Source organism: Primulina tabacum, chromosome 10, assembly GCF_025594145.1.
Source record: "Primulina tabacum isolate GXHZ01 chromosome 10, ASM2559414v2, whole genome shotgun sequence".
In the NCBI taxonomy this organism is placed as follows: domain Eukaryota; kingdom Viridiplantae; phylum Streptophyta; class Magnoliopsida; order Lamiales; family Gesneriaceae; genus Primulina; species Primulina tabacum.
The window spans coordinates 3,828,448-3,853,165 of NC_134559.1; the positions used below are offsets into that span (position 1 = coordinate 3,828,448).

At 33.8% G+C, this 24,718-nt stretch overlaps 4 protein-coding genes and 1 long non-coding RNA gene across 7 annotated transcripts; 3 read left to right on the plus strand and 2 right to left on the minus strand.

Annotated features, from left to right (window-relative positions):
• Nucleotides 1-613: 613 nt before the first annotated feature.
• Nucleotides 614-8,546, minus strand: LOC142505133 (protein SEMI-ROLLED LEAF 2-like). Of its 2 annotated transcripts, none has more exons than XM_075617976.1 (19): nt 8,412-8,546; nt 7,671-7,745; nt 7,466-7,581; nt 7,268-7,382; nt 6,989-7,117; nt 6,766-6,813; nt 6,199-6,398; nt 5,911-6,107; nt 4,990-5,273; nt 4,755-4,904; nt 4,231-4,614; nt 3,780-3,929; nt 3,405-3,483; nt 3,204-3,328; nt 2,611-2,802; nt 2,366-2,506; nt 2,114-2,257; nt 1,175-1,372; nt 614-994 (listed from the first exon to the last, which is right to left on the minus strand). In XM_075617976.1, the coding sequence occupies exons 1-19, from the start codon at nt 8,544-8,546 to the stop codon at nt 881-883; spliced, it is 2,976 nt and encodes a 991-aa protein (XP_075474091.1). In that variant the 3' UTR covers nt 614-880. The 2 variants fall into 2 exon arrangements, with proteins under 2 accessions (XP_075474091.1, XP_075474090.1); XM_075617975.1 differs by having other exon boundaries at nt 4,231-4,626.
• A 5,026-nt stretch (nt 8,547-13,572) lies between these two features.
• Nucleotides 13,573-14,321, plus strand: LOC142504798 (uncharacterized). The gene is made up of 3 exons (XR_012804346.1): nt 13,573-13,733; nt 13,858-14,083; nt 14,174-14,321. It is a non-coding gene; the product is annotated as an uncharacterized LOC142504798 (long non-coding RNA).
• Nucleotides 14,322-16,705: 2,384 nt separating this feature from the next.
• On the plus strand, nt 16,706-19,215 carry LOC142505145 (pentatricopeptide repeat-containing protein At4g01990, mitochondrial-like). Its single transcript, XM_075617995.1, has 2 exons — nt 16,706-17,073; nt 17,908-19,215. Exons 1-2 carry the CDS (start codon nt 16,804-16,806, stop codon nt 19,075-19,077), a joined length of 1,440 nt encoding a protein of 479 aa, XP_075474110.1. The 5' UTR covers nt 16,706-16,803; the 3' UTR covers nt 19,078-19,215.
• Nucleotides 19,216-19,847: 632 nt separating this feature from the next.
• On the plus strand, nt 19,848-21,952 carry LOC142505146 (pentatricopeptide repeat-containing protein At1g02370, mitochondrial-like). Its single transcript, XM_075617996.1, has 2 exons — nt 19,848-20,201; nt 20,610-21,952. Exons 1-2 carry the CDS (start codon nt 19,938-19,940, stop codon nt 21,774-21,776), a joined length of 1,431 nt encoding a protein of 476 aa, XP_075474111.1. The 5' UTR covers nt 19,848-19,937; the 3' UTR covers nt 21,777-21,952.
• A 1,642-nt stretch (nt 21,953-23,594) lies between these two features.
• On the minus strand, nt 23,595-24,707 carry LOC142504736 (uncharacterized). 2 transcript variants are annotated; one of them, XM_075617518.1, is made up of 3 exons: nt 24,249-24,707; nt 24,078-24,182; nt 23,597-23,987 (listed from the first exon to the last, which is right to left on the minus strand). In XM_075617518.1, exons 1-3 carry the CDS (start codon nt 24,660-24,662, stop codon nt 23,679-23,681), a joined length of 828 nt encoding a protein of 275 aa, XP_075473633.1. In that variant the 5' UTR covers nt 24,663-24,707; the 3' UTR covers nt 23,597-23,678. The 2 variants fall into 2 exon arrangements, with proteins under 2 accessions (XP_075473632.1, XP_075473633.1); XM_075617517.1 differs by having other exon boundaries at nt 23,595-24,182.
• Between the last annotated feature and the right edge of the window lie 11 nt (nt 24,708-24,718).

The following is a 24,718-nucleotide window of genomic DNA, read 5'->3' on the forward strand; positions in this document are numbered from 1 at the left end:
AATATATCAAAATATTTTTTATAAAATTCAATATTAAGTTATTTGTATACACTAATCTCCTGAAATCACGAGATTGCTAGAATTTTTCGATGAAAAAAAAAGATTTATAAAATTTTTATTTTTTTAATATGCTTAAAATTTGAAAACAGAATATTAATATGTAAATTTCTCATTAAAAAATTTGAAGATTTCAAAAAATAGAATATTAAAATATGAATTTTTTATTAAAAAAATTTGAAGATTTCAAAAAACAGTATAAACCGTTATCCTTATTATATTTTTCATTTTATTTAAGCTTTAGTGTGGCAAAGTTGATCATTACAATTTCAAATTCATGTTACATTATTTCAAGAAGTTCAGATTTTATTGGTTTTTAAATAAATTTGCAAAGAGTTATTACTTGTTTATCTGTGAAAATATTGAATCAATCAACAATGAAAAATTCATTTCAGTAAAATCCAATATATTCAATCCAGACTCAGATCTGTGTCACATCTCAGCTTCAAACATACATCATTCTCTATTCACGAGACTTGAAAGAACTAAGAATTATACTGACGAAATCCTAGCCAGTATATTTCGTTCTCGATTCATAAGATTCGAACATGCGACGTACCAACGAAATCCTAGCCATTCGGACCACGGGTCATATATCTTTAGGAAATGTAACGAATATACTCCAAAGTTACAGACAAAAAATATGAAAGAACACAGAAAATAACAACACACCATCTCAAACAGTAATATCAGGCAGAAGAAGTAACTGTTAGAAATACAGAAGTAGGTCTTTGCAGAAAAACTTGACAGTTGACACCATTGAAGTTTTCCCCACTCACTGGACTAATGAATGTCTAGCCACGTGGACGTGTGTTCCACGTTCTTAACCACGAGCAGCTTTGAGGAAATTGTCGAATGGGCTGGCAGGAGGTAACTTGAGAGCCAACCATGGGTTCATTGGTTGTGCAGCACCTCGATCGTGTTCATAGCTCGATATCTGCGCGATAATGTGGATTGCTGATCAAAACATAACTGAGTAATATTAATGCTTCTGAGAGGCAAATCTGGGAGCCGTCATGAATCACCAAATAGCAACAAAGAGCTCAAATCGAGTCCAATGATAATCGATGCAAATTCGTGCAAAATTAAAAATTAGTGGCTATAATTACAAGGTCACCTTGTCAACTGCTGACAACCCATTTGCAGGAAAAAATGGAATATTGGCTTTACTGTACTGATTATCATGAAGCAACCAATTTGAAAGCTTCTTCCGTGTGTCGGTACCAAAGGCCTCGCATTGATTGGTCATAGCGCTGTATGGAAGTGGCGAGGTGGAGACAGATGCTCCGGCTACTTGACCTGCAACCTCGAGTGCCTGAAACCAAAACGCTCGTGCAATAAGCACAAATAATTTTTTCATTGAGACGAAATACATTTGTTCCAATGAGGCGTCAGTTGTCTGAAAAACAAGAAAATATTACAATAAATTATGTTTTGCGAAAAATCGCCACCAGACGAGTTAAAGCAGGTCTCGACCAGCATGCATAAATCTGAACAGATGGAGGGGATCAAGCCCTTACATCTGAAATGGTTCGAATCAAATAATACAAAGGAAAAAACTAATGAGATTGTGCCTGATCCAAAAACAGAAGATAGGCCTAGTGGGTTTAACGACATTGATTCGAAAGCTCCAAGACTCCCTGAAACCACGAAAACCCAATTCCCAAGATTCAGTCTCCCAACTGAATCGAAATATTTGCTCAAGGTTCCACTTATGAAACTAGGGTGGCATTCTTTTTTTTTTTTTTTTGGAAAACAATGGCATTCTACTAATAATATATGATTTTTGCATAAATTTTAGCAAATAATTGTTTGAATACCGTCCGCATAACTAGTAAAATAGTTTGGAAAAACAGCCAAAGTGTCCAAAGAGACAAACTAAAAAACAAGGTCTTGAAGATGATCTTAAATTTTTTTTACATCTTTCCAGAATTAAATCAACATAGGAGCTTCAGTTTGCGAGAAACAAGAAAACAAGTGATCATCATCTTGTCCATTTGTGGGGTTTCTTCGAGCAAGCATTCATCACATTCTCACAGAATTAATAGGTAATTACCGATTCAAGTAACTTTGCGATGCTGACAATACGAGACATCGATGGAGATGCAGATGGTGGTGCCTTGGGGACGAAGCGGGATATGTCAGCAACCGATGACATGGTAACAGCGTCATCATCGACCAATGAATTTGCAGAAAATTCCTGAGAGGAAAATACAAGTCAAAGCTCATGCTTAGTCATAGGAACATGGACTTGAAAAGTCATGGACCAAGCAGTTATTATCCACCAAAAACTTGGAAGATAGTTTACCCCGTCATAGGATGGTGATCCCTTGGAGTGTGCAGCTGTTTGGGTGTAATCTATGTCGAGTATTGAATTGTTGCCAAACATAAAAGCTTCGTCAGGTACAAATTCTTCAGATAGTTGTTTGGCTATATCCTCGGCCCCAAACTTATAGACACAAAGCATCCAAGTAAGTCTTTACATTTTAAACACTTCAGACTGTCGCTGGGAATTTCCATAAGAAAGTTTACTCCACATAATTGAAAGAATACCTTGGTAATGCTGGATAAACTTTCAGATAACAGGCCATAAACAATTTTGTCGGACTCATAGGCTTTGTTCCGCAGTTTAGTGAGAAAAGATAAAGCTTCCTCATTGTCTGAAGCTGAACCATAATCTTTCACTTCAACTTGCGGCTTCAGATAAACTTGATAGTCATCACTCATGCCAATAAATGGATCAACCTAAAATGTAGAAAATTAAAATCCAAAAAATAGACAAAATGGAGCAATAATGGGGAAAAAATTAGGTCAATCAATAACTATCAGTTATATAAATAGTACGTTTGAGTTAATGTAATGCAAATCAATATCTGCTTGTAAGTTATTCGTAATTGGATCAACAGAGTGAAAGTATATAACTACATGTATCCACTAATACCCGAGAAACTACTGACAGAATTGTACATCACCACATCAATCTAAATAAACATAATCTTCACTATGGTATGGCCAAGAGATAGATGGTAACTTTGCAAATAAAATGGCTAACCTGTATATATTTCATTTAATATAAAAAAAAAAAAGGAAAGATGGTTAATTTGTGCATGGAGATTGGAGCAAAAGCATTAATCATTAATACTTACATCATTCTCAAGCAACATATTAAATAAATCGTGGGAGTCAGCAACGTGATACAACTTTGCAGCAAACATCAACATTGCAGTTGACAATACAAGAAGCAATCGCTGGTATGCAGGAGATAAAGAACCTATCAACAGAAATAATTTAATTATAAATCACTTCTTTTGAACTAAAAAATTCAATATTTAAGCGAGCTGCCGTACCATTATTGGAGTCCAAGGCCAACTTTCTGAGTGACATGGGAAGCTGAAAGAATCGGAGTACAATCGTATTGTTGGAGTTCTGAAAAATGAGAATTGAGAGGCCGTCACAGATCAAACACATTAAGTAAAATTATAAAAAATTCCGAAAGAAATATCCAAGAAATAATTTAGATTAGAACAAAAACATAAAGATTTAGACAAAAAATAAATGTGCATCAAAGACAATGAAAATATATTAAGCAACTCTTAGAAGTTTTTATCTGACATTTTTGTCGCATATTTATTTTCTTTATTCATATGTATCACTTTCATTATGTTCCTTAAATTTAAACGCTAAACACCGGAAAATGGAAATGTAGTTAGTTGAATTTTAACCTTGAGATACGAAGAAACAAGTATTAAATAGAAGGAATGAGCAATGGCTTCAACATTTGCTGGTAGATTATTAAGAAGATTAAGCTGTATCCATAAAGCAGATAGCAATTGTGCTATTTGGTCCTCGTTGCAGTGCAAAAAAGATTGTTCCTGCATCGATTCAAAAACTTGTCATGCAGCTGATGGTAAATACTCCCCAGAGCTAAATATTTGACACGTACAGGACAGAAAAAGTTTGTTACATCATTTATTCGAGAAAATTATTATTATTTTAAAGCTAAATAAAAAGGTTGGCTTAAAAGAGAGTGGTAAAAATAAATGGCCATCGAATATTTTGGTCTCAATTTATATAAACTTTCGATGTAAAAAATAAAACTTCAAATTTCACGTGCAAGTGTAACATAATAATTTTCACTAATTATGATTTGACCAGAAAAAATTTAATTCTTACAGTCTCAGGGAAGCTAGCTGGTCTATTGGCCTGGTCGAAAAGACTGCTAAAAATATGAATATTGGGAGAATTCTTGTGCGACCACCCATGCTTCCACTCCTCGTCGACTTCATCCAAATTCTTAAAATCATCCTTTTCACTTCCTTGATTCACTTTAGTACCGTACTTTTCTCCACGGAGCCTCTTCAGAAGGCTAGTAATTGAGGCAAATGTCGATGCATTTTTGGACTGCCATCTCCTAGGATGATGAAAAATACCATTTCTTGTCTGGGTAAAACTCGGAGTGAGAAGAATACCAAATATTTGATGCCCTCCGACACGTATTTCCACATCCGAATGCGACATGACTTTCAAAAGTTGAACAAGAAGTGCCTCGGGAAAAGCCTGAAAATAGGACTATGACGAATGACAAGCTTTGGAGCATGAAAAATAAATCAGTAAAATGAAGGTGTCATTTAATAACTATCTTGAAACTGTCAAATCTGTGGAACATCTTTGTGAGGTTATTAAATGAAGTTTCTAACCTTCTGTGTGTGAACAGGAATAGATGCCAAGGAAATCACATGAGCAAGGATTATAAGTGATGAAAGAGCTGCATGTGCAACAGCCTTTACTGGTGGAAGCTTCTCCAGTGTGATTGACATGACATCAAATAAAGGCCGCACATCAACGATCTAACAATTACCACCAATGATCAGGCGAATCAAAGAGACAGAAAAGTAAGAATTATAATTCTTATTTTCTGCTAAATGTCATTACCCCTCTCATGATTTCCCACAAACAATTTTCTATGGAAGTTTGAAGAGCAGTATTCAATTTCAGCTCTTGCTCTCCAACTGATTCAGCTGTTGCTTGACAGCTTTTGCGCAGGTGTCGGCAGAGGTCGCTAACAAACCCCGTATCAGAAATCAAAAACTCCGATCTTATTTGACGAGCCAAACAGGTCGCAGTTATGATAACGTGGCACTTAGTAGGGGGATCATGTGCTATGTTCTTGTGGTCTAAATGTCGAACCACGCCAGCTAAAATAGATTGTTGATTCTCTAAAAAAAATGAAACTGAACTTTGTGAATGATATTAAATCAGAATTCAGCAGCTTTGCTTTAAGCAGCCCACTATAAAATAGTCATTCAAACACAGACATGCATGTGCATGTTGTTAATTTTTAGATGGTATATGCTGTTACTTATGCGAGGTAGTCTATTACTTTTTTCATGTTGTCTTCCCACAATTAAAAAAAATCATGACAGTATCGATCATGATCTTTTTCCTTAGCTACATTAAAAGTAGTCTAACACCATATCTTTTCAAGTCACCTCCCCCACCAGAACTGGAAATTGATTACATTAATTTCCCAAGTTGCACTGAAAGCCAGAAGTAACAGTGACAGAAGTATATACTTTTTCAAGTTAAAGCCAAACAAAGACAAACAAGGTCGCCATGAGTTCGGTGAAAACTCAGAAATTTTGCACGAACGTTTTACAATTTCTGAAAACCATCAGAGTAAATAAACATCACCAGAAGCTGCAAACTGAAACCAAAATTTCAACAAGTTCCAGACGATGATAAATATACAGGAGTTGCAAAACCTTCAACTATAAAACCATCTGACCAATCAAATATCAAATCAAAAGAAAGGATCGTGAAATGAGAAGATAAGAGGGAAAAAGACAAAATCACCTGGACTTTCCATGAAGTAAGACATATCAGAAAGAACATTGAGTGCCAAACCATTATTCGGACCCCAGTGCCTCCCATTGTCAAAATAAATTAACATTGGATCCAATACTAGTCGCATTGTCATACTCTCCTTCGCCAGATCAACCAACCTCTGAATACATATTTGCGCCCATATTTTTGGCATCTCAGCCTCTTCTCTAAAGTCATTGAAGATCCGAGAATAAAGAACATGTGAGCAGAGAACTAATACCAACAAATTTTGTCATTTATAAAAAGAGAGACCCAAACCTCGTTAGGAGAGAAGGATCTTTCTTCTCCGGTCGTGATCTTATGATCGTGTGACTAGGACTCAAGTCACCACCAACTCCAGGAGCAACTCTTCCCTCACATCTTGACACCTCATCCACCCAATAATGATTCGCATTCCTTCCCTCGTCATCTTCTTCATTTTGTTCCATCTCAAAGTTATCAAGAATAACAAGCACAATCTACAATAGATCCTCATAATATGTAAAAAAATATTAAGATCTGAAATATTTTCACACAAGGACGTATTAACATGTTCTATAAAAACAAACAGATGAATGAACATGTTTTTCCTAACTTAAGCAGAATAGGAAATGCCAAGAAAAAAAGAAATCATGACAAAAAAAAAAATCGGATAAAAGCATGAGAACCGAGAAAGGAGGGTAAAAGTCCCATCATTATTAAGAGAAAATTTAGGACTTCATGGACAAAACAAAGGTCAGTTACAGGAAATGAAAACGATTAAAAATCATGTATCCCCGAACAAGTAATTACAACCAACTTTAAAGCAATAAATATGGTAAGATCAACAGATATCAGAAAACTAACCTTGTCCAGATCAACAAATATCTGAGAGAACTCTGCCATAAACCAGACCTGCAGATAGAAGAAGCAAGGCAGACTGTTATGGTATGATTAGTCATGGTTAATCATAAAAACTTTTGAAACACAATATTAACCTAGCTAATTATTATCTGCCAACAAAAGCTAAAAAAATTGAAATCTTAATGATAGATGTTAGCAACATGGTGAAACCTTGCTTTCAAATTACCATGGCAGAGAGGCACTGCAAGCTTGCTGCCCTCAACTTATGCTTTTGATGCACGTCATCACTCTTGCAAGCCAACAAGCATACTTTTTCCACCAAATTTTCAATATTACGAGCGTAAGTTCCATCTACCTGTTGTGGTAATACATAAATAAGGCATGAAAAATAAATATCCATAATGCGATTGAGGCATAATGAATCAATGCCTTGTAAGATCTATGATAGCCAAAAATCACCTTTTAACTGAGTTAAAAATATATATAATTAAAGTTCATAAATCACCTGACGGTATATAAAAGTAGACAGTGTTTGGCATCCAATTATTATGGCATCATCTTGTTTGGCGTCATCCAGCAGTTCATTTATAACATTCAACAAATTAACAGCGAAATATGCTCTGAAACATAAAGAAGTGAATCCATGAACAAGAGAAAATAAAATAATTACGAATGAAAAATAATAGCACGAGAGAATTATTACACTTGCTCGGTACACACTTGAAGTAATTTGTTGTAGGTTTCCGCAACGACACTGACAAATATAAGGTTACTATTTCGCAGTTCTTTGTAACACCTTTCTTCGAGATATTTAGCAATCTAAAGAATAGGAACTGTCAAGAAAATAGGATTGTTCCTCCCAAGAAAAATGGGATCATCAGCCAAAAACATGAAAGCTCATAATTCACCTTTGGAATTCGGAATGGATTTTTGACAGCATATTCACATAGCTTTCCAATTTTCCGGTCATTTGGACGACCAGCCTACACAAAGAACAATGCAAAACTAAGTTGTGTCTATTTACTTTCTTGATATGAGGTTTTTCATTTCAAATCTTTGTGAATGCAGAGAGATTTCCGTAAGAGAAGCAAGCATTGAGCAAGAAATGAAAAGGAAAGAAAAAAAGAAAATGAATTATTGATGTAATATAGAGATATATAATCCCTAAGTCACCAACGGTTATGCATTCTAATCTTCTAGTGTAGCCGATTTTGATTGTTTTAGATCTGTGTCATACAATCACGTGTTCAACTGATGGTTTGCTTACCCTTTAACACTTGAATCTAAGGAATAACACAATTTTTATTTTTGGAATTGTTTCGCTTCATTTTTATCCCAGAAAGACAAATGTTCTAAATTATATGACTGAAATTTATTGAACTAACTAAGGATCTTTGGCACACTTTCTAATTAAGGTCATCACATTGTATTTGACAAATGTGAGAACCGATAGGGTGAGACAAAACGTCCGAATCAAAAATACCAAGTAAACAGTACCAGAAAAACAACAAATATGCATTGCTACATCATTGATTGTCACGTATACTGACAGTGATATAAAATTATCCCAAAAACAGACTAACCTAGAGATAAATAAACCAAATATTAACACCAAATGCTGAAATCTGGATTTGTTAAACAATACTCACGGGTGATTTAGGAAATATATCAGCAAGCAATTTCTTGTACCGCTTAACTGGCTGCCGAGACCTTGACCTTAGAGCAGGGCAGCACACACACATGCTCTCACAGGCCGGGAATAACTTGCGGGACATAATACCCATATTCCTGCAATTTGAAAAAGTGCCGAGAATGAAGAGTACGGATCTATTTCACATGCTTTGAACGCCAGATACCCATCATACACCTCCTATTTTCACATACAGAGGAAGAACATGCAGATAAACCAAGTTTAACGCCACAATGTGACAAACACGGAGACTAGGAACTTAAATATTGAACACGGAACAACGCCTTTTGTTTGAAATGAAACAGAACACCAGAAAACAACCCAAAAAAAAAGGAGTAAAATTTGGACAAGTCCAGAAAGGAAATAACTAAAAATACACTATATATTTCAAAATCAAGAAAGATTTAGACAAATCACATACCTGCGTCAGCAAAGAGAGACCCCGCAAGAGAATTTCTTTAAAGTTTCACAGGAATTCCAAGAAAACACTGGCTTTCATATCACAGGCACAGAACAAGATACTTGATGAAACTCGGAACTCGAAATTGAACCAAGAACGAGGGAAATGGAATAGGCAAAAGGTAAAATAAAGTAAAAGGAGAGATCACGTGGTCGTCAGAGCTTCGGAGTGTGTGTAAAAGAGTCTTCTTGCTTTTTTCTTGCTGTCAGAGAAAGTTGGAAATCTAACCATTGTCCCAATGTTCCACCAATTCCTCACTTTTCAAAAATAATTAAATCAGTCAAAAAATTAATTAATTAATTTTCATAGAACCACATAATCGGGTGATGATCAGACTAAATTAATTTAAAAAACGATATATTATATAAAATAAAAATATAATATCATAAAAATATTTTTTAATTTTAAATAATTATATACATACATTCAGAATTTCAATTATACTTATATATTTTTTAAAAACAAAACAATCAATTAAATAAATTATATTATCAATAAAATAATATTTTAAACTAAATTCCAAATTTCAAATAATCTTGTATATAATAAAATATTAAACTTAAGATCTAAAATATTAATTTTTCAAAAAAAATAAAATTAGAAAGTTTGATTTTTCGATTCACACCCGGTTTGGTTGGTTTTTTTTATCGATTTTGATGGGTTTCACTGCTAAAACATTTTTTAAATATATTTCAGACAGAACCCATGACCAGTTTTTGTTCGAACCGGTCGGTCCAGTCCGGTCCAGTTATGAGAACACTACATCTAGGAATGTAATCGAGTCGAGCCGAGCCGAACTCTTGAATGTTTGAGGCTTGGTTCGTTTATAATCGAGCCGATCTCGAGCTTTATTTAACAAATATATGCATGGCTCACGAGTTTATTCAAGTCTTTATCGAGCCTAAACAAGCTTAATAAATATGAATTATACATTTAAATTTTCATTAAATTAATTAAAAATAAATTATATATTTAAAGAAAAATATATTATTCTTATTAAAATTTGTAAATTTATTATAATAAATAAATTTAATAGATTTTTCTATATATTTCGTAAATAATATGCAAAATCAATAAATCAAATATCAAAACTATTATTTTTTCATCTAAAAGATTACTCATTAACTTATCAACGAATATGTTCACGAGCTAACGAGCCGAATACTGTAAAGCTTGAGTTTGGTTTGTTTATCTTAACGAGTCTCATTGAACGAGCTCAAACGAGATTTTATCGAATCGAGATTCGAATATCTCACAAACGGTTTGGTTCGTTTACATCCCTGTCAACATCAAACAAAAAAAAATTATTATTATTTAATAAATAACATAAATTTAGAAAATAAAATATTTTAGATTCCTCTTTGTCCTCCTAAGAAGTTCCCTTATATGGCATTACGAAGGCACACACATTGTTTGCAACCTTTTAAAACAATTAATTTCCACTTTTAATCTATTAACTTCGCAATCTAATAATATATATGATATTCTACATTACACTTTATATTCTCCACTTTTCGCTTAATTATATATAAACATATAAAAATTATTGGGCTTTAAAAAAATTAATCGTAATATCTGACTTTTTAAGGAATGATGTTGAAAGATGACACATATAATATGATACACATTCACATGTGTCGTGAAAGCTAAATTTGTTGGTGATGACATAATTAATATAATAAAATCAGAATAAAGTCAAATTTAATATTTTTGCAGTCTTGGCATAATATAACAAATTAATTTTTTATATATATAAAAAATTAACATTTCATGAAATCTACGTGTCATATACTTTCCATGGAATCCATCTACGTGTCAAAGGCTACCTCCATTCATTAGATTGTCCTTTAAATTTTATAAATTTGTTTTCATGAGAGGTGGTTTTAGGCAAGAGATTAGATCTTCTGTTAGATGGTTTCACGAAATTTTATCTGTGAGATTAGTCTATCCTATCGATATTCACAATAAAAAGTAATATTCTTAGCATAAAAAATAATACTTTTTCATAGATGACCCAAATAAGATATATGTCTCGCAAAATAAGACCGTCTCACACAAGTTTTTGCCTAGGTAAGTAGACATGTCAAAATGGCTTGGCGGAGCGGGCCAGCCCGCCACCCGCCGCAAACCGCCATTATGCGGGGCGGGGCAGGCCTCTAAATGGTCAACCCAGCCCAACCCACCTTGGGCCGCTGGTTAGACGGGCCGACCCGCTTATTTTTTTAAGTAAAAAATGCTAAACATATTTCAGTCAAAGAGTTTCATAAAATAATTAAAAACATTGAAATAAGAAATTAAGAAAGCATACAACATAATCATAAAAAGTAAATTGTTTAAACCAAACATGAAGATCGAGACATGGAAGAGAACATAAAGTCGAGGAAAGAAACGGTTGTAAATTTTTAAAAATATTATATCTTCAACAATACATATAATTAGCAAACCTCCTTCGGGTCCACAAAATTTCACTGCAACTCGTCGGACTTTCAAACGAAACCACTCTTGGGTTCACAAACAACTGCTATGCATAAAAATTATTTTAAGATTCATGAATAAAATTTACAGAAATTTCTTCCCTTTTATTTTCTTTATGTATATCTGTAAATTTTTTTTTTATTTTCTTTATGTATATTTGTTGTTAAAGTAAATTATCAATAAATTTGTTTTAAGAGTAAATTATCAATATATTTGTTCTAAAACATGGAGGCGCATGAAACTTATTCCAATTTTTATATAAAACTAATAACTTAAAAATATAAAATTTTATCCTAATTTGGCGGGCCAGCCCGCCCCGTTTGGGCTCGACCCATCTTGGCCCGCAACCCAATCGGGCTCAGCCCATTTGGCCCGCCTCCAAACGGGCTGCTATTTTATCAACCCAACCCGTTGAATTTTTATAGCGGAACGGGCCGGTCCGACGTACCTAACCCAATTTGACAAGTCTATAGGTAAGGATCTGTCTCACGAGTCTTCAATCAAATTAATGTCTCGATACGAATTGAAAACCTTTTTTTATTCAAATCTAGTACTTGATAAGTTTTGGGATCTGAATGTTTTTTATTTCGTTGAGCAAGAAGAAGATATTCCGATAAATATTTTATTTAATTATTGAGGTTTTTCAAGCACAGATTGAATCTAGATAAATCACATCAATTTTTAAGTTTCGATAAACACGACGACAACCAATTTTGACCACAATTTTATACATATATAATATAACATATAACACGTATATTGGATAAAATATGCAATCTATGTAGGTATAGTGTTTAACTTATGAGTATATCTCTTGTGAGACGATTTCACGAATCTTTATCTGTGAGACATGTCAACCCTACTGATATTCAGAATAAAAAGTAATATTCTTAGTATAAAAAGTAATATTTTTTCATGTATTACCCAAATAAGATATCTGTCTTATAAAATACGACCCGTGAGATCGTCTCACACAAATTTTTGTGTTACAAATTCAACGTTTTCATCCAACATTGGACCTTTCATTACCAATGCACTAAAATTGTATTCTATTCAATTAGCCAACCAGCTTTTATTATTCTTAAATCTTTTTATATTAATTACTTGAAATATTGCCATTTATTTATTTACTACTTACCATTAATTACAAATTATCGTAACGAAAAATTTATTCTTATTCAAACAGAATTAAATATTTTTGATATTTTGGCATATAATAGTTTTGATTGCATTCAATCTCTTTCCCAATTCTCACATAATCACGAAAACAAGTCATTTGTCACATTCCATGGAATCCAATTATAGAATCTACATCATTTACGTAATTCGATCATAGATTTCAAGATTGACCCTTGAAAATTATTAGAACTTGCCCTCACGTGCAGTGGTGGAGCCACATGTGTAAATACCCGGGCTTTAGCCCAGTAGCCCAAAAAAAAAAAAATTGGTATAATTTTTTATTAACATGATATTAGCCCGGGTAGATCTATTTAAAATATTATAAAATTTAAAATTCTAGCCCGGGTAGAGCCATATTCTTAACTCCGCCACTGTTCACGTGCATACGCATGTCCACTCGATTTTATATATATATATATATATATATATTATATATAAGTACATTTGTTAAAATAATTGAAAAAATTAAGATATAATTTATGATTTCTAATAAATTATTTTTACATAAATTTAAGGAGTCTACAAAAAAAGAAATCTCTTTTGACTCAGCCTCACATGTTTATATCTACGAGATAAATCGATCTGATCCATAAATATTCTGAATAACAATATTTTTGGCATAAAATTAATCTAATAAAATCATAATTAAATATTTTTGCTATTTTGACATATAATAGTTTTGATTTCATTCAATCTCTTTCTCAATTCTCACATAATCCTGATAATCAACAAATTATATATTTCACAGAATCCAACCATAGAATCCACGTCAATTTCGTGTTTCAACCAATAAATTTCAAGATTGACGGTTGAAAATTATTATAATTAATCAAATTAACTACTTGAATATACAACAATTTCAAAATTAAAACGAAATGATTTCGCATCATATCTATAATATATTTTGCGAATCATTTTATTAAAATGTTGACTTGTAGAAATTAAATATGTCGTCTAGCCGATTTATATATATATATGCTCCATAAATTTCGATCTTTTTATATCTAAAAATAAGCAAAAATATTTTCAAAATATAAGCTTATTGTTCTTGAAAATCAAACTAAAGTAGCCATGGCCAAGAATGTGCTAGTTTTGTTTCTCGCTAGTTGTTTGGTCGGAGTTGTGCTATCTTCTCGTCCTCAAAACGCCAAATTCAATACCAACCAAGTGAGTCAACTTCCTATATATCTAACATTACGATAAAATTACATATTTTTTACCAGAAATTCATACGCGATTATACATTCAACTTAAACATCGGAAATCTCACTCATACAAAATTCGAATGCAGGTTGGGAGGGATTGGTGTGTGGCACAAATAGGTGCTCCTGCTGATAAGCTGCAAGGATTCATAGACTATTCTTGTGGGATTAACGATTGTCTTGCTATCCAACCGGGTGCGCCATGTTTCGAACCCAACAACTTGGTTAGCCATGCGTCCTATGCTCTGGACCAAGAGTATCGACGCACCGTCTTGTGCAACAACGAAATTGGCACTATAACGACAATCGATCCATGTATGTCTTCTTCCCCGTTTCTCTGTTTGAATACATTTCATTGATCATCTGAAAGGAACTTGCTTTTTGTGTGTTAATATATATGTGCAGCTCATGATGCTTGCCAATATCCATGAAGTGCAATGGGACCAATCAAGTTGACACAACTGCTATATTGTAATAATATAATGTTTTCTATTTAAAAAGTAGCTTTGTGTTATTATGAACATATGGATAATTTATATTTCTCATTCAAATAATCTCGTGTTTATTATTATTTTCATTTTTTTCGTATACATATATACAGCGTATTATGTATAATACAAGAGGAATTCTGGTTATGCTTCTTAATTAATTAGAAACCGAACAAATTAAATGTTTAGAATCTCAAGTGGAAAATGGACCAACCGATTCGACCGGGAAGCGACAATGGATCCGATCCGGATAAACCGAAAAAACCGTTCGACGGTAAAAATCGGTCAAAACATGTGAACCGGTTCGAGATTTGAACTTTGTTATAAAAAATATACTTTTACTAAAATTATAGTTTTAAATAAAAATTTTGTTTATAAAATATAATTATAAATGATATTTTGAATATATGTATATAGTTATTTGGTTTTAAAACTTTCTAATATTTTTTCTTCTATTTGTGTGCATTTTTTTTATCTTCAAGATTTAAAATATATTTTCATTATATTAAATTAATGTTTTATATAATATGACAGTATTCGATCCGACTGTCTGGTTAAATCGGCTAGACTGATTGGACATCTTTTTAAGGTAGATCAGTTTGATAACTGATTCAGTTACGAAAACATTTCGAAAAATATTATCGAAGAAAGATCAAAAGAAGAACAATTTGTTGATGTAATAAGAAATATAAGACATAATATGAAACAAATTGGAGACATTATTTGATGTTAAATTTCGAAACAAAAATAAATACGGATTATAAATGGAATTTCAGATCATATTATTTTTGTCAAAAAATATAGTTTTTAAATTAGAAATGTAAGAGGTGGAAAATTACTTTTTTCGTTTTTTATGTTTGTCTCTTTATGATTTTGATTTTCTATGTTGTCAAATTTTAGTTTAAGTCTTCTCTCTTCATTTTTTAGATATAGTTTTAGTCATTTTATCGACTTGGGGTTGATGTGACATTGATGGAGTGTCGATGAGCCACTGACGTGTATAGTCACTATTGTTAAAATTGCAAAAAATTAGAAAATACATGAATTAAACTGAAATTTTAAAAGACACAATACCAAAATAGCAAAATGATAAAATTATAAAACAAAAAAAAAATGCAGTTTTCCCTTAATTAAATCATACACATTTTACAACATTTTCACAACGAGTGTGTTGGCAGAGCTTATAAGCTCTCAAATTTTGGTTGGTGAAACATTTTAAAAATAATCTATAAACCGTAAAATAAGTTGTTTGAAAACTTTCAAGTTATTTAAAAAAATTTGTGTACCCACAACTTATTTTTAAAGATCTTATTTGAATGTTTTTTAAAGACTAGACTATCTTCATATATTTTATAATATCTCAAACATACTCTCAAGTAAATGGATTGTCATACAGTCATTCGATAATTTCTTGTAAACTCCACGCTCAAGTTGCTTATTCTTGGAGGTAAAAGATGTGTTAAATATCTAACGTAGACTGAATTAAGTTCTTGATATTTATATATATGGACTTGAATAATCACACTCCTTAAACAAGCATTTGATATTGAGTTAGATACTAATCTCAATTTTATTAGGTATCGATCACCAGTGACTTGTCTTGTGTGTTTATGTGCAGCTTATGGTAGTTGCCATTATCCATAAGTCCTATGTATGGATTGCTTCAAGCAGGCGCAATGGTTATCAGAATTCAATGTTGAAGAGAAAGAGACCACGGAGAGCATTTGCTACAATGGCTTACATTTATGTATATTAACGAAATGACGCCCACCTATTGAATGTAATGAAATGTACTGAAGATTATATATATCAAAATATGATATAAAATAAAGTTTTATTTTTTAAACATTAAAATATGGTTTATGACACTAATATATACTATATTATTAAGTTTCATAATTTTAGAGTAATTAACTTTCGGTGTCATGATATGTTGTAATAATTATACATATTAATAAAGTGTTAAAAATTTAATGTAAATCACATGTGGTTTAGTGGATAAAACTTGCTTACTTAAACAGAAGTTGTAGGTTCTCAAGTCATACTCTGAGCTTTTTTTCTCTTTTTTTTTTAATTTTTTTAATTTATATATCAAAATTAGAGTGTAGTCCTTCGATATTTCTTATAACTATATTTTGATATTTATTTAAATATAACCAAATGAATTACAAAAAATTTTGTACAAACAAAAAACGCGTGTATCGGTGCATTAATATCTTGAAAGAGTCGTAGTTGCTAATGTCGGCCTCAGTGTAAAACTACGGGGGCCAACAAAACTGGTTTTCAAAAAAATTTGAAGGAGTTGAGATTATTATTATAAGTTAATAATCAAACGACAATTTTTTTATCATACATTTTAAATCAAACCTGGATATGTTAATTTTATAGAAAAAGTGTGGGTTAACAATATCGGCTCTTTGATTTATACAAGGCACCGCCCGCGGTTTATTTGAAGAGAGGGCGGGGGTGATCAATCTCGGGCCGGTCAAAAAGTCAAAACCCTTCGCCTCACCCGCTGGAAAGTGTTAGCATCTGTTCGTTCGGAAAATGGCGACTCGTAAAATTAGCGGTTTGATCCTCCAGAAATCGTTGTTATCTGCGCGTTGGTTGTGTACAGTAAAGGAAACTACGAAAACTGTAAAGGAGAGGAAAAACCTTCTGTTCAACAGAGTTTCGAGGATCACTCCATTCTCCAAAACCAGCGCGAATGATGTTCTTGACAAATGGGTGGGGGAAGGAAATCCCGTCAAGCGGTATGATTTGGTAAACCTCATCGGTTATTGCCGGAGTCGTAAAAAGTTTCACCTCGCTCTTCAGGTAATTTTTCTCGTTTCCAGTCGATGAGAATGCAATGTTTTGTGTTGATCTTATTAGAAAAATCGATGGCATTAGCATATGTATGGGCCTGATATACGGGCTTATCAGTAAGGGTCGATGTAGAATTCCTCAAGTTTTCCAACTTCATGTATGTGTGAGTGTCGACAAGTTCTTGTATCAGTTTGTGAGTGTGAATTAAGACATACGTCGTGATTTTTCTTGAAGAAAAAAGACGCGGATAGAAAATGGTCTATTTATTTCGCTTTTTGTTTCATTTCTGCGAAAAAATTTATGGGTTTAACCAAGTATTTGTAGCTGATTTCATTAAAGTATGGGTACTGTTGTTACCTCAGAACATTATGCTTGCTCCTACTTGGGCTCGTGTCGTTCCAAACTCACAATAGCTCCTAAAAACTTTGCTTTCGTTGTGGGCTGAGATTCTAGTATTTTAGGCTCATTAAACCTAACAGGCCACACTAACTGAGCTTTTAATAAGTTGGAGCGTGTACCCCCTTCCTTCTGGACTCTGGAGAACTCGATTTTTGCTGACACGGTGGGAGTTGAGTTTATTTGCTCCTATTCAATCTCTAGTTCTTCTAAAGTCAGTCTCACTGATGGATCAACGAGCTGACCTGGTTCACAACTTAGTCGGTTAGCCCTGTAACTACTCACCATAGCTTATCCGTATGCAGATATGCAGCAGGGTTATTTGTTCCTAATGTTTGTGCCTTTGAAGTGAATTTTATTGCTTTAGTGGGGTTAATTTCACTATTTTACTTGTAATTTCTAGATGTGCTCTGACTTGCATTTTCTTCTTTATTATGCTCATGTCAGTTGTCTGATTGGATGGAAAAAATGAATTTCGAAAGAAACAATGCTGATCAAGCTGTGCGTATCGACCTACTCTACAAGACAAAAGATTTAGCTTCTGCAGAAAAATACTTCGATAGCCTCCAAGACTCGGAAAAAACTGAGAAAACCCTTGGAGCGATTCTTAGAAGTTTTTGCAATGAGAAAACAATTGACAAGGCTTCAGAGACCTTTAAGAAGATGAAGGAGTCAAATTATGCGACCACTCTAAATTACAATAATATGCTTGCACTCTACCATAACATGGACCAGCCAGAGAAAGTCATCTCATTAGTAGAAGAAATGGAAGAGAAACATATTGCTGTTGATGTTTATACTTATAATTTATTGATTAACAGTTATGCTGCTATGAAAAATTTTGACGCTGTTGAAGAAGTAGTAGAGAAAATGAAAAGTAATAATGTGAAATTAAGTTTGTTTACATATGGAAACCTAGCTACCATATATGTCAGTTGTGGGTTGTTCGAAAAGGCCAACCATTTTCTTGAAATGATGGAGAAAATTGATAATCAGGTGAACGAGTTTGGAGTTGGAGCTTCACGAACACGTATGAAGTTGTATTCTGAGATGAATGATTTATCAGGAGTTAAACGGGCATGGGAGTCTTTGAAGGCAACTTATGGGGGGCGCCCAAGTAATACTAGCTACCTTTCCATGCATGTAGCTCTTTCCAAACTCGGGGATCAAGAAAGCCTAGAGAATCTTTTTAGGGAGTGGGAAATGGGTTGTTCCCATTATGATTTCAGGTTACCGAACGTGTTGCTAAAGTTTTACCTTAGACGGGACATGATTGAAGAGGCCACAACGCTCTACGAAAATTTGCTTGGCAAAGGGATGGAACGTTATTTAAGCACATTGATCTTGTTTGCTACTCTATGCATAAAAAAGGGTCAGATAGATTTGGCTCTGAAGTATTTGGAGACAGGTGTGGATAAAGCGAAGCAGAAGGAGAAGGAATTTCTTATATCAGAGGAAACAATTAAACTTTTTCTGGATTATTTTGAGGAGAATTGTGATGAAGACAGAGCTGAGAAGTTCGTCGACTGCATGAGGAAGATCGATCGCCTCGAATCTTCTGTAAGCGATTCCTTGCTTTCGAAGATCAGAGCGTCCAATAGGTCCATAGATATCTAAGAGTTTTTGGAGTTTATTTGACGCATGCACTTGTGTACTACTTGAACCAGGACCTGGAAAACACTTGCTCTACTTGTAGGCAACTCGCTCTTTCGTTATTGGAAATACTAGAAAGCTTCAAATTATCTAGAATCAACTGTATTGTTTTCTTTAATGCTTCTGAAGACATCTTTAACATAAATGTCGGTGGTAGTAATCTTGAAAATCTATAGGAGTAAATAAATTTAAATATACTGAAATATAAATATAAAGCTAAAAGTTACATTTTCCCTCATACCTACAAAACCCAAAACCCTTCGGCACATTTGTTCGTTCCAGATTTCATTTGATTTTGAGGAAGTTCCTTATCGTTCCCCGTGTAATTATATATAAAAAAATTCGTATATTTCCCAGTGTAATTAAAAAAAACACTTTTTTTTAGATAAGAATAATTCCTAAAAAACTCGTATATTTAATGACAAAAATATATAATTTTTTTTTAGATTAATGTTTTAACTTTCATTAACAAAGAAAAATATTTTTGAGCCGTTGTTCTGCCGACTACTCATAGCTAACCCCAAATTTGGTAACGTGATATTAAATTATAATACACAAAAATTCTTATCAAACTCGATAATTTTTGTGAGACGTATTTCATGAAAAAATATTATTTGTTATGTAATTTTTTTTTTTACTTTGGATATATATAAAGTCGACTCGTATCACGTATAACATGTTTAGTGTAATAATCCCACCCTAATTTTTGTTTTTTTTAAAAAAATAGAGAGGAACCGGGGTGGGTAACCCCGGGTATTCGAAGGGCATTAGAAATTAAAAATTCCACCTTTCGCCCACTTGAAAGTCCAAACCTTGGGAAGAAAATGGCGACTGGCAGCGGTTTAATCCTCCGTAAATCGTCTTCAGCATTTGCTCGTTGGTTGTGCACAACAGCAAAGCCAGTGCCAACGGCGAAGAAGAGGAGCCTCGTGTTCCACAAAGTTTCGAGGCTCCCTCAATCCTCCAAAACCGCCATTGTAGACTTTCTTGACAACTGGGTTAGTGAAGGAAATTCCATCGCGCGCTCTGATTTGACCAGTCTCATTAGTTATTACCGAAATCGCAACAAGTATCACCTCGCTCTCCAGGTATTTTTTCTCTCTTATTTTTTTTTTCATTACTGAAACTGCAATGTTCGTGTTGATCTGGTTGGAAATATGGATTATAAATGGGTTTTCACTTCTGTGGACTGAACCAAGTGTTTGTAGTATTTCGTTCCATTTGTTGTGCTGAGCTTCTAGGATTGCAAGCTCATAAATCATAACAGGCCATTCCGACCGAGCTTATGATAATTTGGAGCTCGTATGATCCCATTCCTTCCTGATAACTCATTTTTTCCAGGCTCGGAGGGGGTTGAATTTGTGCTTTATGAGCAGACTCCTTCCTTCTGCTTAACATTTGTGCTTTTGAGATAACGTTGATTCGGTTGGTTTATTTCCTTGCTGGTGATGGTTTCTCTGTTTGACACATGAATTTTGGATGTATTATCATGTCAGTTGTTTGATTGGATGGAAAAAAGCAAACTTGAAATAAAGAATTCTGATCAAGCGGTATGTATAGACATCCTCTACAAGACAAAGGGTTTAGCTTCAGCAGAAAAATACTTCAATAGCCTCCAAGACTCGGAAAAAACTCATAAAACCTTTGGAGCGATTCTTAACAGTTATTGCAATGCAAAAGCTTTTCATAAGGCTTTGGAAACCTTTGAGATGATGAAGGAGTCAAATTATGCGGTCACCCTGAATTACAACAATATGCTCACGCTCTACCATAAGATGGACCGGCCAGAGAAGGTAGTCTCATTAGTACAAGAGATGGAGGTGAAGCGTATCGCTCTTAACATCTATACTTATAATTTATTGATCAACAGTTATGCTGCTCTAGAAAATTTTGATGCTGCTGAAGAAGTTTTAGAGAAAATGAAAAGTAATAATGTGGAATGTAGTTTGTTTACATGTGGAAACCTAGCTACCATATATGTCAACCGTGGGTTGTTCGAAAAGGCCAATCATTTTCTCGAAATGATGGAGAAAATGGAGAATAGGTGGGATGAGTTTGGATTTGGATCTTTACGAACCCGTCTGAAGTTGTATTCTGATATGAACGATTTATCAGGGGTTAAACGGGCGTGGGAGTCTTTGAAGTCTACTTATCGGACCCCCAATAGCACCGGCTACCTTTTCATGCTTGTAGCTCTTTCCAAACTCGGGGATCAAGAAACCCTCGAGAAACTTTTTAAGGAGTGGGAAACAGTTTGTTCTGCTTATGATTTCCGGTTACCGAATGTGTTACTAAAGTTTTACCTTAGACGGGACATGATTGAAGAGGCCACGGCACTCTATGAAAAATTGGTTAACAAAGGGATGAATCCTAATTTAAGCACATTTACCTTACTTGCCAATCTATTCATAAAAAAGGGTCAAGTTGATTCGGCCCTGAAATATTTGGCGACGGGTGTTGATAAAGCGAAACAGAAGAAGAGGGAATTTCTTATATCAGAGGAAACGATTAAACTTATTCTGAATTATTTCGAGGAGAATCGTGATGAAAATGGAGCTGAGAAGTTTATTGACAGCATGAGGAAGATCGATGGCCTCAATTCTTCGGTATGCGATTCCTTGCTTTCAAAGATCAGAGCATCCAATAGGGCCATTGATAGCTGAGAGTTTTCACTAATGTGCTTCTGGAATCAGAAGCTGAAAAACCATTTTGCTCTACTTGTGAGCAACTTGCCCTTTCATTATTGACAAACACTAGATAGCTTTAGATTATTTAGAATCAGTTGTACAATGTGTTCTACGTTATGCTTTACTTGAAATCCAATACTCTTATCTTGAGATTGATTGGACTTAGACTTTAGAGTTAAAATCAAAATTTTCGAGTTAGGGATCAGTCCTTGCTTGAGTGTGTTTGCAAACTTAGCTAAGTTTGATGTCCACTGTCTATATATATCTCCGTGTGTGCGCGCGCGCTTTGGATTGAACGTTAAATAATAAATAAAAATAGTCATCACGAAATGAAAAATAAAGATATTTATATCTATTACTATTTATTAAGTTTAAAAATCACAGACACAAAACTTGTGTCAGGTTTTTTTATTGTTTTTTTTTTAAAATTTAAATTCATCTTTTTAAATTGCAATGTAGTCCTTCTAGTTTTTTTTTGTTTTTTAAATTCTATTATTTCAAATTGCAATTTGGTACTTTTATTAATTTTCACAATTATGATATGACTTCATTTAAATACAATCATTTTAAATTGTAATACGATTTTCACTTTTTTTAATCATTCTGATATTACATTTATTTGAATACAAAACAAATTAATTATAAAAAAAAATTTATACAAGTATATAATGAATACACAAGACCATTAATTTGTATAATATATGTACAATATGGAAGCTTTTTTTTAGATTAGATTATTGATTGTAGCATTTTGCTGAATTAACATATAGAAAGATAAATTTATATATATATAAAACTTTTTCAGATAAAAATAATAATGGTAAATGAATTGGTTAGAAGTTGTGAGGTGACCGGATTGTTGAGCTGTCTTTTCCGATGGAACAAATGATAACAGAATCCCAGTACTGAGATACCATCCAATTCATTTCTTTCTTGGATTCGATTTCTACTTAGTACTAACCACAGCCCGCGGGATGGGTTTGTTTCAATCTGCCCGTGCAGACAGGCAATGAACGGTTCGGATCATTCCACATGAGTGATCCGGGCCCACTTCTCTGTAAAAAAAAAAATTGACTCGGAATGATCCGAACCGTTCATTGCCACATGAGTGATCCGGGCCCACTTCTCTGTAAAAAAAAAAAATTGACTCGGAAAAATCTGAGCCGTTAGGATCGAAGTGTCCGCAGGGATAGGGTCGACCGAATTTTAAACAAAGTTCATCAGAAAATGAACTGGAAAAGAGATTAAATTGAAATTCATTGTTCAGCGAAGTAATGACTATGACAGAATCTTATCCCACAACTTACAAAAAATACATGATTTATAACTGTAATTGCTCTAGTTTCCACAAATTTTTATGAAAAGCTTGTAGATGGAAATATTATGATTTCATCACTAGTAATTTTTAGTTATAGATTGGAGGATATATATACTTTATAATATTGTATGTTTTGATCAAATCAACGATAAACTAAATCAATACATTATTTCAAAGTATCGGATATACTACAAATCAACAATATGTGACAAAGAAAATTGACAAAAACTTGTGTTAGACGGTCTCACTGGTCGTATTTTGTGAGACAGATCTCTTATTTGGGTCATCCATGAAAATGTATTACTTTTTATGCAAAGAGCATTACTTTTTATTGTGAATATCGGTAAGGCTGACACATCTCACATATAAATATTCGTAAAACTGTCTCACAAGAGATCTACTCAAGAAAATTTGCTTTGTTAACTAGTTTTAATAAATTTAAAAAAAATGTACGTTTAAAATTTATCAATCACAATCATTTTTTGTATCACAAACTTTCAGAAATCATTGGCACAAAGGGGGACAAATCACAAAAAAGAGACCATGTTCTAGCTAGTTTTTTAAAGCCTACAATTATCAGTCCCTGGACCCCCCAGGGTTAAGACAACATCTTGAAGTTCATTATTCATCCTACGACCTTGTCCTGCAGATGCAGATGCAGATGCAGATGCTCGATTTTTGGGGGACGATCTCCTTGACAGGGCTCCTTCGAAGCCGGGACCGGACCTTGGGTCAACCGCTTTCGCATGCTGCTGGGAATGCCTCGGGAGGGAAAAACTCCCAGGAACGCCGTGATTATCGATAGTATGGTGCACGAAAGATGAGTGACATCGGCCAAGAACTGCACCTCTTGATACAAGATCAGGGCCCTTGACGAAAAGTTTCATAAAAAAGTTTCCGTTTAGATACTTAAATATTAAGGGGGGATACTTAAAAAATGAACAGATTCGATAGCTTACAGGAGGAAACAGAATTCCTCTATAAACCATCCCACTGACAATGGCAGTCATTAAGTAGCCAGAATCAAATGCTCCGTCAACTTGACCGCGAACCTCGGCTCCAATCTGAGAATTACAGATGATGAATTGAAGAGTAAAAGTAAGTTGACGCTAGTAAAATTTATATCTCACCAAATTTCGGGTTTTCGGTGTCTCACTGGATGACGATTCCACTGCTTTGCATTGTACTTCACATGCATGATCATTACAAACAACAGTCACGAGTTCTTGTTTTCTTTGACTTGAATCATCCGGCGATAAACGAATATCCCCACATGTCCTGGAAGTGTTGCTACTCAGGTTTAGAAGAGCATGATTGTGAGATGAAATTTTCTGCCTGAACAATGGATGAGCTATAGGAGATGAGGAAGAGCGGTGGCTTTTGGTCCTAATCATCTTCTCACAATCAGATTTGGATGGGGACGAATGCTGCGGAAGTGGAAAAGATTGATCCACGGACTCCGGATGCGTATCAAGTGTCTTTGAGTTGCTTGTTCTTCTCCGCTTAGGATGCAACATATCTTCATCAAACAACAAAATTTTCATTTTATGAATTCATTGGTGTGTTCAATTATAAGATGCTCGAACACGAAAAACTATTA